This window comes from Salmo salar, chromosome ssa24 (assembly GCF_905237065.1).
Source record: "Salmo salar chromosome ssa24, Ssal_v3.1, whole genome shotgun sequence".
Lineage (NCBI taxonomy): Eukaryota > Metazoa > Chordata > Actinopteri > Salmoniformes > Salmonidae > Salmo > Salmo salar.
Genome location: NC_059465.1, coordinates 20,506,535 through 20,519,213, shown reverse-complemented (window position 1 = coordinate 20,519,213; position 12,679 = coordinate 20,506,535). Strand labels below are relative to the sequence as shown.

The 12,679-nt window shown below is 44.8% G+C and overlaps 1 protein-coding gene and 1 long non-coding RNA gene across 2 annotated transcripts; one reads left to right on the top strand and one right to left on the bottom strand.

Moving 5' to 3' along the window:
* Positions 1–2,812: 2,812 nt before the first annotated feature.
* Positions 2,813–12,432, bottom strand: LOC106585586 (indoleamine 2,3-dioxygenase 2). Its single transcript, XM_014171962.2, has 10 exons — positions 12,243–12,432; positions 11,591–11,686; positions 11,070–11,189; positions 5,458–5,576; positions 5,330–5,344; positions 5,047–5,146; positions 4,691–4,808; positions 4,542–4,593; positions 3,735–3,883; positions 2,813–3,454 (listed from the first exon to the last, which is right to left on the bottom strand). The coding sequence occupies exons 1-10, from the start codon at positions 12,333–12,335 to the stop codon at positions 3,090–3,092; spliced, it is 1,227 nt and encodes a 408-aa protein (XP_014027437.1). The 5' UTR covers positions 12,336–12,432; the 3' UTR covers positions 2,813–3,089.
* Positions 3,716–11,369, top strand: LOC106585587 (uncharacterized). Its single transcript, XR_001323984.2, has 3 exons — positions 3,716–3,902; positions 5,034–5,197; positions 11,032–11,369. It is a non-coding gene; the product is annotated as an uncharacterized lncRNA (long non-coding RNA).
* Positions 12,433–12,679: the final 247 nt, after the last annotated feature.

Here is a 12,679-nt window from a genome sequence, read left to right as displayed (position 1 = left end):
CTCTTCCAACGATGGCTCATTTTATAACAACTGGAAAAAATATCTTGGAAACCTTTCATCAACTCCAAAGGTGAATCATAAAAGCAGTTTTGTCTCCTTGTTTGTAATATAACTGATTGTGATATTCAAGTTTCCAGGTTGTTTAATACAGTGCAATAAAATCATTAACAGCAATATTACTAAATTGACATTATCTTATGGAGGTTTGACAGCTGTTACAGGAGTGAGGACAGAGACCAATGAATCCCCCAGCTCTAGGTTGATTTCCATGGCCATAGTGGGGTTTCACCATGTAGTTTTTCCATTGTGATCACAAATGTTTTATAACAACATAGGCAATACAATGGACTCACCTTGAATGAACAACATATGAAAGAATGAAGGGTGTGTGTATGTTTTTGTGTGTGTTTGTGTTTGTATATCACGTCCCCCGAAACCGGACACTGTTGTAAGATCCACTGAACCCTCTCCCACGTGACAGACAGGCCCAACAGGCCCGGACACACAATGAACAGATCCTTAGAGATGGCCAATGTTTACTGGAGGGTTGTCAGGGACTCCTCCACGCTGAGGTAATAAGGAAGGGATTATTTGCTTTGGCTGCAGAAGAGGGCTCTAATCAGATCACTGCGACATGTGAGTGCAGTATTTTCTTTTTCGCCACCCAATGCTCTCCCTCCCTTCTTATTCTCTACTCTACTCTACTCTCCTGTATGTCTGTCTGTCTGACCGTCCCTCCCTTCCTGTCATGTTTACTACTCAGTTTCTCCGATTGTAAAAGAGGTATGTGTGAGTAAGTAAAGGAGCTCTTTCCTTCTCTGTTTGCTTGTTTAGTGAAAAATAACTAGTATACAGCCCATAAAACCATGGCTTTTGGGACATACGCCTGATATCAATTTCCCCTCAATGACAATCTCTTGTTTTTGCATGTCCTCCCTATTCAGTATGTGGGAGAAGAGGGAGGGTAAGATAGATCGGTCAGGTTTGTGGAATTGGATTTCCATGGCAGATTGACACACATCACCAGCTTTATCTGATGGTGCATGACAGTTATTGTAATGAAACGCCAATGGAGGCGAGCCAGGAAATGTGAAGATAATGCCATGGCACAGAGGCCATTCATGGCACAATCTAGCTCTTTATTTCTTTGGGTATTCCATGCTCTATCACTCCAGGAAGTGACAGCTGGGGCATGTGAGGGGCGTATGTGGGCAGGAGGAGCGCTGGTCTGGAGGAGTGAAGGAATATCTCTGGTAACTGATGGAGCTTCACTCCACTGCATTGTGTTCTGAAATAACTCCCTGATGGAGATAACACACCTTTATATAGAGGACTGACAATGGCAGTTTATATCCACTGTGCTAAAAATGTTAGTGCCCTACTTGGAAATAAATTGTATACACAATGACTACAGACATTTTAAGAATAAGCCTGTTGTTCCTAAACACTTTACACTCCTTGCTTAAATGGCATGTCTCTGATGGAATTTGGTGTGATGCTTTCGTCCATCCCATTATCGTCAAACAGAAGATGAAAACATAAGCCAGAACACGTGCCTCAACAGGACCATACTAATAATAATGATGGAAGGTGTGGACTGTCCATTTCCTCAGTTATCTGATGTACATAGCAAGTGGTCTCTCTCTCTCTCGCTCTCTCTCTCTCTCTCTCCTCTCTCTCTCCTCTCTCTCTCGGCATGCTGTCACTTCAGTGCCCTACTCTGGTGTCTCTGGGTACTGCAGACCTTAGGACACCTGCTCTTTGCTGACAGTGGAAGTTTCATTGTAACTTTTTTTATGTTAGTTATGATGATCAATTGCAGGGACCTTCAAATTACTTATTTTGCAAAAACTCCCAAACAGGACGTGGTCGAAGGAATTGTCGGTTGAGCTCCGAGACAGGATTGTGTTGATGCACAGATCTGAAGGGTACCAAAACATTTCTGCGTCATTGAAGGTCCCCAAGAACACAGTAGCCTCCATCATTCTTAAAAGGAAGAGGTTTGGAACCACCAAGACTCTTCCCAGAGCTGGCCGCCGGGCCATACTGAGCAATCGGAGAAGAAGGGCCTTGGTCAGGGAGGTGACCAAGAACCCAATGGTCACTCTGACAGAACTCCAGATAGTTCCACTGTGGAGATGGGAGAACCCTCCAGAAGGACAACTATCTCTGCAGAACTCCACCAATCAGGCCTTTATGGTAGAGTGGCCAGACGGAAGACACTCCTCAGTAAAATACACCTGACAGCACGCTTGGAGTTTGCCAAAAGGCATCTGGTCTGATGAAACCAAGATTGAACTCTTTGGCCTGAATGCCAAGAGTCACATCTGGAGGAAACCTGGCACCATCCCTACGGTGAAGCATGGTGGTGGCAGCATCATGCTGTGGGGATGTTTTTCAGCGGCAGGAACTGTGAGACTAGTCAGGCTTGAGGCAAAGATGAACAGAGCAAAGTATAAAGAGATCCTTGATGACAACCTGCTCCAGAGCGCTTAAGACCTCAAACTGGGGTGAAGGTTCACCTTCCAACAGGACAACGACCCTAAGCACACAGCCAAGACAATGCAGAAGTGGCTTCGGGAAAAGTCTCTGAACGTCCTTGAGTGAACCCGAGCTAACATTTCTGGAGAGACCTGAAAATAGCTGTGCAGCAACGCTCCCATCCAACCTGACAGAGCTTGAGAGGATCTGCAGAGAGGAATGGGAGAAACTCCCCAAATACAGGTGTGCCAATCTTGTAGTGTCATACCCAAGAAGACTCAATGCTGTTATCACTGCCAAATGTGCTTAAACAAGGGTCTGAATACTTACGTAAATGTAATATTTCAGTTTTTTATTATTTAATCAATTCTAGAATAATACTTAAACATAACAAAATGTAGAAAAAGTCAAGGTGTCTGAATATTTTCCGAATGCACTGTAAGTGCGAGATTTCTTGCATGAGAGTTTTCTGACTCTCATGCAGGAATTGGGGATTGTGATATGAGCACAGTCGGTCTGGACTAGTCATCTGATACATATTTTGCATTCTATTTTAGATTAAATTAAGAAATTAGTGGTTGCATTTAATGGAATCCAACACTGATGGTTTAAATTGAGACGTCCCGTGTGCGGTCCCTTACAGTCTTTAGGAAGCTCATGATGCCTGAGCCTCCGGTGCCCGTCTCCTCCAGTGCCGTGGGCGCCCTGCTGACAGTCTCCTCCTGGGAAATGTTCCCCTGGTTTCGGAGCTGTCGGGCACGGGCAGCGGGCACAGTGATAAAGCGGCTGACCACGTTGATGTGGTAGCTGCGGAGGGCAAGCAGCTTGGTCACACAGAGCTGGAAGGATTCGGTCAGCCCCCCACAGGCCTGCTGCTGGACAAAGCCTCGCAGGGAGGGCTGCAGAGAGATGTCCTGGATCAGACGCTTGTGGGAAGGGGGCATGTAGTTCCTCATACGGGTCAGAAAGGCACCTGTACAAGTAGATAGCACATTCACCCTCACTGGAAATGACGTCTTTAGGATACCTAAGTATAAAAAATATGTCTATGTAGAATAAAATGCCATGCCAAAACATTTTGGAGACGTCTGTATAACACGGGACATGTTACAACTCTTTGTGGTTCTAAGTGAACATTTCCTTATTACATAAGAAAAGGCCTTTTAAAAAGTATGTTAATGCAGCCATTAATGGATTTTTGTGTGGTAATATTTTTTCTATGCACTGACTCTTCTGGACCTTTGCTTTCTTACCACTCTTTGCTTCATGTTTGACACCCAGCAGCTCATCAAAGCAGTGCAGGAGACTGCTCTGGGCAGCACTCCCACCAGAATACTCCATAGGCTCTGCCTGGACGCCCTCATACACCAACCCAGCTGGCATGGAGGAGTTGTCTTTCCACCTGACCAACACACATACAGGTATATAATACACTGAGTATACAAAAACATTAAGAACACCTGTTCTTTCCATGACATAGACTAACCAGGTGAATCCAGGTGAAAGCTCTGATCCCTCATTGATGTCACGTGTTAAATCCACTTCAATCAGTGTAGATGAAGGGGAGGTGACAGGTTAAAGAAGGATATCTAAGCCTTGAGACAAATGAGACATGGATTGTGTATGTGTGACATTCAGAGGATGAATGGGCAAGACAAAAGATGTAAGTGCCTTTGAACAGGGTATCGTAGTAGCTGCCAGGCACACTGGCTTGTGTCAAGAACTGAAATGCTGCTGGGTTTTTCACGCTCAACAGTTTCCCGTGTGTATCAAGAATGGTCCACCACCCAAAGCACATCCAACCATCTTGACACTACTATGGGAAGCATTGGAGTCAACATGCGCCAGCTTCCCTGTGGAATGCTTTCGACACCTTATAGAGTCCATGCCCAGACAAATCGAGGCTGTTCTGAGGGAAACTCTATATTAGGAAGGTGTTCCTAATGTTTGGTATTCTCAGTATATAGTCATAAATTACATGTATATTATATGCGTCTAACTTTTGTCAGACATAAAAACTAATTTTATGTCGTCTAGCCCTAGGGGTATTCAGTACCTACCCAGACAGATAGATCCTCATAATGCCATAGAAGACTTCTGGTTTGACATACACTGGAACAACATAAGAGACATCTATATGCTGAGAATGCAGGTGAACTGGACTGAATGTCAATGCAGTAAAACATCTCATCTGTTTCAGCTGTAGTACCATGCATCAGTTTAAGTGCATCTGTCATGCCCTGCATTGCCTGGCTGAATTCTTCTAGTGCTCTGGTTACAGTCTCAACATCACCGCACTGGACCCCATTAATAACCAAAGGAATACTCTGAAACACAACAAAGCATCAGAAATCAACATAGTACTATGGATATTATCTGCTCAGTTATGTGATCTACTGTAGTATTTTTATTTGTGTGTCTTGTCTATTTTGTCTTTACTAGTCACAACTAAAAGACCACTGTTTCCTCTGACGGTCTCATGCCTGTCCTTCTCAGAATGTGCAATACATGTGTGACCAACTGCACATTATACAGCTCTTTGTGTGTTTCAGGAGAGGCCTTCACCTTAATGGCTGGCACTGCAGCCAGCTCCACTAGCAGAGTGACCATGAAGAACCCTCTCACACTGTCCCCACCAGGCAGCGTGACAAGCAGCTCCAAGTTCCTGGGAAAGCGATGAAAACAACAACTATCACCAAGGCCACAATGACAGCTGGTAAGAAGTCAAAGTTCCAGCAAACTATTTATGAGATTTTCAAATTGCATTAGCTAACAAGCAAAGACTATTGGAATGTGTAGAATCTACAAAGACAGCTTGTTGGAATCAGTTATTCAAGACGATACTTACTCCATGTCAAACAGTCTGGTATGGAAGATGAGGTGGTGACATGAAAAATAAACACATTTTCCTTAAATATCACTGACAGACAAAAGTAGAATTGTATAACAGGAGACCCGTGAGTATTCTAATCTTACCCCTGTGGATCCCTCTTCTTCCAGTTAGCCAGTACTGCGTCTGCATGGGTAAGGATGGGAGGAAGTCCTAGGCGCTGAGACACCTCACAGTATGGAATGGCCAGGTTGCGGGGAAGCATCTTATGGGAGATAAGAGTTCATATCAGAGGGACTTGCTGTTATATAACAGCTGATATTCAGTGCATTATATGATGACTGGGGTTATGTTTACAGATAGCCAATGTACATACAGTAAGTCCCTAATGTGCATGGATCTAGTAATGATCTGTTGCTCTTCATATACCTGCTACCATCACCAATTCGCACAGATCCACAGATGACGCAATCTCTATTGCAATCCACACGGCCCTTTCCCACCTGTACAAAAGGAACACCTATGTGAGAATGCTGTTCATTGACTACAGCTCAGCGTTCAACAACATAGTGCCCTCCAAGCTCATCACTAAGCTAAGGACCCTGGGACGGGATCCTAGACTTCCTGATAGACCACTCCCAGGTGGTGAGGGTAGGCAACAACACATCCGCCACGCTGACCCTCAACACGGGGGCCCCTCAGGGAACATGCTCAGTCCCCTCCTGTTCTCCCTGTTCACCCATGACTGCGTGGCCACGCACGACTCCAACATAATCATTAAGTTTGCCAACAACACAACGGTGGTTGTGTTGTGATTCCAACAAGATGATTCCAACAAGCTGTCTTTGTAGATTCCACACACGACTCCAACACCATCATTAAGTTTGCCGATGACACAACAGTGGCAGGCCTGATCAACGACAACGATGAGACAGCCTATAGGGAGGTGGGCAGAGACCTGACCGTGTGGTGCCAGGACAAAAACTTTTCCCTCAACGTGTTCAAGACAAAGGAGATGATTGTGAACTACAGGAAAAGGAGGACTGAGCACGCACCCATTATCCTCGACGGGGCTGCAGTGGAGCAGGTTGAGAGCTTCAAGTTCCTTGGCGTCCACATCACCAACAAACTAACATGGTCCAAGCACACCAAGACAGTCATGAAGAGGGCATGACAAAACTATTGCCCCTCTGGAGACTGAAAAGATTTGGCATGGGTCTTCAGCTACTCAAAGGTTTTACAGCTGCACCATCGAGAGCATCCTGATGGGTTGCATCACTGCCTGGTATGGCAACTGCTCGATCTCTGACCGCAAGGCACTACAGAGGGTAGTGCGTACAGCCCAGTACATCACCGGGGCCAAGCTTCCTGCCATCCAGGACCTTTATACCAGGCGTTGTCAGAGGGAGGCCCTAACAATTGTCAAAGACTCCCGCCACCCTAGTCATAGACTGTTCTCTCTGCTACTGCACGGCAAGCGGTACCGGAGTGCCAAGTCTATGTCCAAGAGGCTATTAAACAGCTTCTACCCCCAAGCCATAAGACTCCTGAACATCTAATCAAATGGCTTCCCAGACTATTTGCATTGCCACCCTACGCTGCTGCTACTCTCTGTTATTATCTATGCATAGTCATTTTAATAACACTACCTACATGTACATATTACCTTGATTACCTCAACACCGGTGCCCCCGCACATTGACTCTGTACCGGTACCCCCTGTATATAGCCCTGCTATTGTTATTTACTGCTGCACTTTAATTATGTGTTATTCTTATCTCTTCCTAAAACTGCAAGTAAGTAAACATTTCACTGTAAGGTCTACACCTGTTGTATTCGGCGCATGTGACAAATACAATTTGATTTGATTGGATTGGGATTTTGAAGGTCTGATCACTGACAACGATGAGACAGCCTTTAGGGAGGAGGTCAGAGACCTGGCAGTGTGGTGCAAGGACAACATCATCTCCCTCAATGTCAGAAAAATAAAGGAGCTTATCGAGGACTACAGGAAACGGAAGGCCGGACACGCCCCTATTTACATTCAACGGGGCTGTAGTAGAGCGGGTCGATAGATTCAAGTTCCTCGGTGTCCACATCACTAAGGACCTATCATGGTACAAATACGCCAACACAGTTGTGAAGAGGGTATGACAACGTCTCTTCCCCCTCAGGAGACTGCAAAGATTTGGCATTGGCCCTCAGATGCTCAAAATGTTCTACAGCTGCACCATTGAGAGCATCTTGACTGGCTGCATCACCGCTTGGTATGGCAACTGCTTGGCATCTGACCGCAAGGTGCTACAGAGGGTAGTACATCACTGGGGCCAAACTCCCTGCAATCCAGGACCTCTGTACCAGGCGGTACTGGAGTGCCAAGTCTGTAACCAAATGGCACCTGAACAGCTTCTATGCCCAGCGTCTACCCAGACTATTTACATTGACCCCCTTTATTATATATTCCTTTATCGTTTTGCACTGCCTTACTTGCAAATGCTCTATGCACACTCACTAGACTCTACCCAGACAAACACACACTACTGTACATACGCTCACACACACAAAACATGCTCACTAGACTCTACCCACACACTCACACACACTATACACAAACACTCACTAGACTCTACCCACACACTCGCACACACACTACACACTCACTAGACTCTACCCACACACTCACACACACTGCACACACACACACACACACACACACACACACACACACACACACACACACACACACACACACACACACACACACACACACACACACACACACACACACACACACACACTGCACACACACACACACACACACACACAAGACTCTACCCACACACACACTCACAACACACACACACACACACACACACACACACACACACACACACACACACACACACACACACACACACACACACACACACATTCCCTAGACTCTACCAACACCCTCACACATACTACACTGACACTCCAACTCACACACACACTACATACGCTCACACACACAAAACACACACGCACACACTCACTAGACTCTACCCACACACACTACACACATACACACTCACTAGACTCTACCCACACACTCGCACACACACTACACACTCACTAGACTCTACCCACACACTCACACACACTGCACACACACACACACACACACACACACACACACACACACACACACACACACACACACACACACACACACACACACACACTCACTCACTAGACTCTACCCACACACACTACACACATACACACTCACAAGACTCTACCCACACACTGCACACACACACACACACACACACACACACACACACACACACACACACACACACACACACACACACACACACACACACACACACACACACACACACACACACACACACACACACACACTCACAAGACTCTACCCACACACTCACACACACTATACACACACACTCACTAGACTCTACCCACACACTCACTCACACACACTGCACACACACACACACACACACACACACACACACACACACACACACACACACACACACACACACACACACACACACACACACACACACACACACACACACACACACACACACACACACATTCCCTAGACTCTACTACACTGACATTCCAACTCACACACACACTACATACGCTCACACACACAAAACACACACGCACGCATATTGACGCCACACACACACATACACACACATACACACACTCACACTCACGCGTAGACACACTTTCACATTTCACATATTCTGCTGCTACTGTTTATTATACAGTGCATTCGGAAAGTATTCAGATCCCATTATTCTCTGCAGATGCTCTCAAGCTCTGTCAGGTTGAATGGGGAGCGTCGCTCCACAGCTATTTTCAGTTTTGTCCAGAGATGTTTGATCAGATTCAAGTCCGGGATCTGGCTGGGCCACTCAAGGACATTCAGAGACCTGTCTCGAAGATACTCCATCATTGTCTTGGCTGTGTGCTTAGGGTCGTTGTCCTGTTGGAAGGTAAACCTTCGCCCCAGTCTGAGGTGCTGAGCACTCTGGATCAGGTTTTCATCAAGGATCTCTCAGTACTTTGCTCCGTTAATCTTTCCTTCGAGCCGGACTAGTCTCACTTTCCCTGCCTCTGAAAAACATCCCCACAGCATGATGCTGTCACTACCATGCTTCACCGTAGGGATGGTGCCAGGTTTCCTCCAGATGTGCCCCTTGGCATTCAGGCCAAAGAGTTCAATCTTGGTTTCATCAGACCAGAGAATCTTGTTTCTCATGGTCTGAGAGTCCTTTAGGTGCCTTTTGGCAAACTCCAAGTGGGCTGTCAGGTGCCTTTTCCGTCTGGCCAATTTACCATAAAGGCCTAATTGGTGGACTGCTGCATGAGATGGTTGTCCTTCTGGAAGGTTCTCCCATCTCCACAGTGGAACTCTGGAGCTCTGTCAGAGTGACCATCGGGTTCTTGGTCACCTTCCGGACCAAGGCCCTTCTCCCCTGATTGCTCAGTTTGGCCCAGCAGACAGCTCTAGGAAGAGTCTTGGTGGTTCCAAACTTCTTCCATTTAAGAATGGAGGCCATTGTGTTCTTGGGGACCTTCAATGCTGCAGAAATGTTTTGGTATCCTTCCCCTGATCTGTGCCTCGACACAATCCTGTCTCGGAGCTCTAAGGACAATTCCATCAACCTCATGGCTTTGTGTTTGCTCTGACATGCGCTGTCAACTGTGGGACCTTACATAAACAGGTGTGTGCCTTTCCAAATCTTGTCCAATCAATTGAATTGACCACCAGTGGACTACAGTCAAGTTGTAGAAACATCTCAAGGATGATCAATGGAAACAGGATGCACCTGAGCTCAATTTCAAGTCTCATCGTCTTCCCTGTAGCTCAGTTGGTAGAGCATGGTGTTTGCAACGCCAGGGTTGTGGGTTCGATTCCCACGGGGGGCCAGCACAGAAAAAAAAAAAAAATGTATGAAATGTATGCATTCACTACTGTAAGTCGCTCTGGATAAGAGCGTCTGCTAAATGACTAAAATGTAAATGTCATAGCAAAGGGTCTGAAAATGTATGTAAATAACGTATTTCTGTTTTTTATTTTTAATACATTTGCAAAAGTTTCTAAAAATCTGTTTTCACTTTGTCATTACATGGTATTGTGCGTAGATTGAGAATATATTTTTTCATTTAATCCATTTTAGAATAAGGCTGCAACGTAGCAAAATGTGTAAGAAGGAAAGGGGTCTGAATACTTTCCGAATATACTGTATATCCTGATTGCCTAGTCACTATGACCCTACCCACATGTACATACTGTATTACATCAACTACCTCATTCCCCTGCACATTGACTTGGTACTGGTACTCCTTGTCTATAGCCTCGATATTGTTATTTATTGTGTTACTATTTCCTTTTTTATTTAGCAAATATTTCTCTTACTTTTTAACTCTGCACTGTTGGGAATGGGCTCTTGAGTAAGCATTTCACTGTAGTCAACACCTGTTGTATTCGGTGCATGTGACCTAGAAACATTTATTTTATTTGAGGATTTGATCTCAAACCTGAAGGTGCCAGAGTGGCTGAATATTTTGACCTTTGATTTATAGTCAGAAAATATGATCAGCTATTTTTTCACCTGCTGTGATTTCAGAAGAAAACCTTTTTTTCCAAAATAATCTAACGGTTACATGTGTCTCTCTTCCCACTCCAGGTCCAGAATATTCTTAATAAGAAGGGTTGGTGAAAAACCTTGACTGTGTCATCCTCTCCCTCCTGCCACACGTAACCCATGGTCATCACACTCAGGGCCAAGTGGGCCAGACGCAGCTCTCTGTGGCTCTCCAGGAATTGGGTGTTCAGCAGGGGCATCTGAGGGAGTCGGTATAAAAATGGAGGTGACACTACAGTCTATCACGTACAAATGTTAGTCATTATTAATACACTATGCTTGAAATATTACACATTACCCATTTTACTTTGTTAGATATTTAAATGCTTCAGGCTATGTAATGAATCAATAAAATGAATGATCTTCATAATCAAATCAGATGTATGTTTTGTCATCATCTCTTCACACATGACACATTGTTATTAACAGTGTGGAACTGTCAGCAAAAGCTGTTAAACTTATAAATCTATTTAATTTCCACTGTTTAACGTCTTCCAAACCAAGTTGGTAGAATTCAACCAGGTGGTAGAATTCCATTCCCCCCTATTTCACCCCTTGTTACTTACTGATCAGCTGAGTTTTACAGTATAGACAGCTTTACCTTGAGAATGTGGGAGCGCAGCATGTGAGAGTAAATGAGCTCTGTAACATGCTGGGCAATGTCCATCCAGGGCTGGTAGTATGGCGGCAACTCTGCCTTTAGGGTATTGAGTCATATTGAAAAGTGTCAAGGTATTGTCCTGGATTGGAATGCTCTCATCTGCATTCCAAATTCAAACGCCAATGCAGTCTAGAGCAGGGCTCTCCAACCCTGTTCCTGGAGAGCTACAGTCCTGTAGGTTTTCACTCCAACCCTAATCTAGCCAGCTGATTCTAATGATTACAGTAACTGGTTGATATGCAGAATCAGATTAGTAACAACTGGGGTTGGAGTGAAAAACCTAGAGATGGATAACTCTCCAGGAACAGGGTTGGAGAGACAAAAAATACCAATACCAAACTACCAACACAAAAAAACACAGCTTGATTTGGGGTCTCTGGGAAATGAATGTCACTGTGTGAGGCTAAGAAAGTTATAACCTGCCAACCACATATTAAAATTAATCAATGCTACTTACTTTACCCTTACTTTCATTCAACAAACAAAAACGAATGACTATAAGCAGGAGCAGCAGACCTAATGAGATTCAGCAAATACCAACTATTGACTGACACCAATTACAAATGCAATTGGTATCTATTGAAATACCTACCAGGGGTGAAGGGAGGATGAAGCCAAATTCCTCAGAGACATGGTAGGGGTCCAAAGAGAAAGGCTTCTGTGAGTCTGTGATAGTAGTGGCCATGGGGGCTGAAAGAGGGCAGTTTGAATGATCTGGTAAGTATGCAAAGTGAGAGTTCAGCCAGACCTCAAACTTTCTGGACCCCAGCACAGAGTTCACTTGTAAACCGTGTCAACAAAAATCTGCTTACACAACTTTTATCTTTACCTTTAGCCACACTATTGCACAATGGTCTCATATCATTATGAGTTAGTAGTTCTAGGGTCGAGACATGCTTTTGGCCTTGTGATCTAGTTTGACCTGTACTGGTATCAATCTATAAACATGTCTATGCGAGAAATGTTATGTTCAATCCATATCGCATTGTGATTACCAGTGATGACAAAATAGCAGCTTACATAGACGTG

Excerpts from the sequence above, each read along its gene's own strand:
- LOC106585586 (XM_014171962.2), bottom strand. The coding sequence starts at position 12,335 with ATGGCCACTACTATCACAGACTCACAGAAGCCTTTCTCTTTGGACCCC. Across the intron at positions 5,577-11,069 it reads GAGAGGATGACACAGTCAAG|ATGCTTCCCCGCAACCTGGC; the intron begins GTTTTTCACCAA and ends ATCTCCCATAAG. Across the intron at positions 3,455-3,734 it reads CAAACATGAAGCAAAGAGTG|GTGCCTTTCTGACCCGTATG; the intron begins GTAAGAAAGCAA and ends CTACTTGTACAG.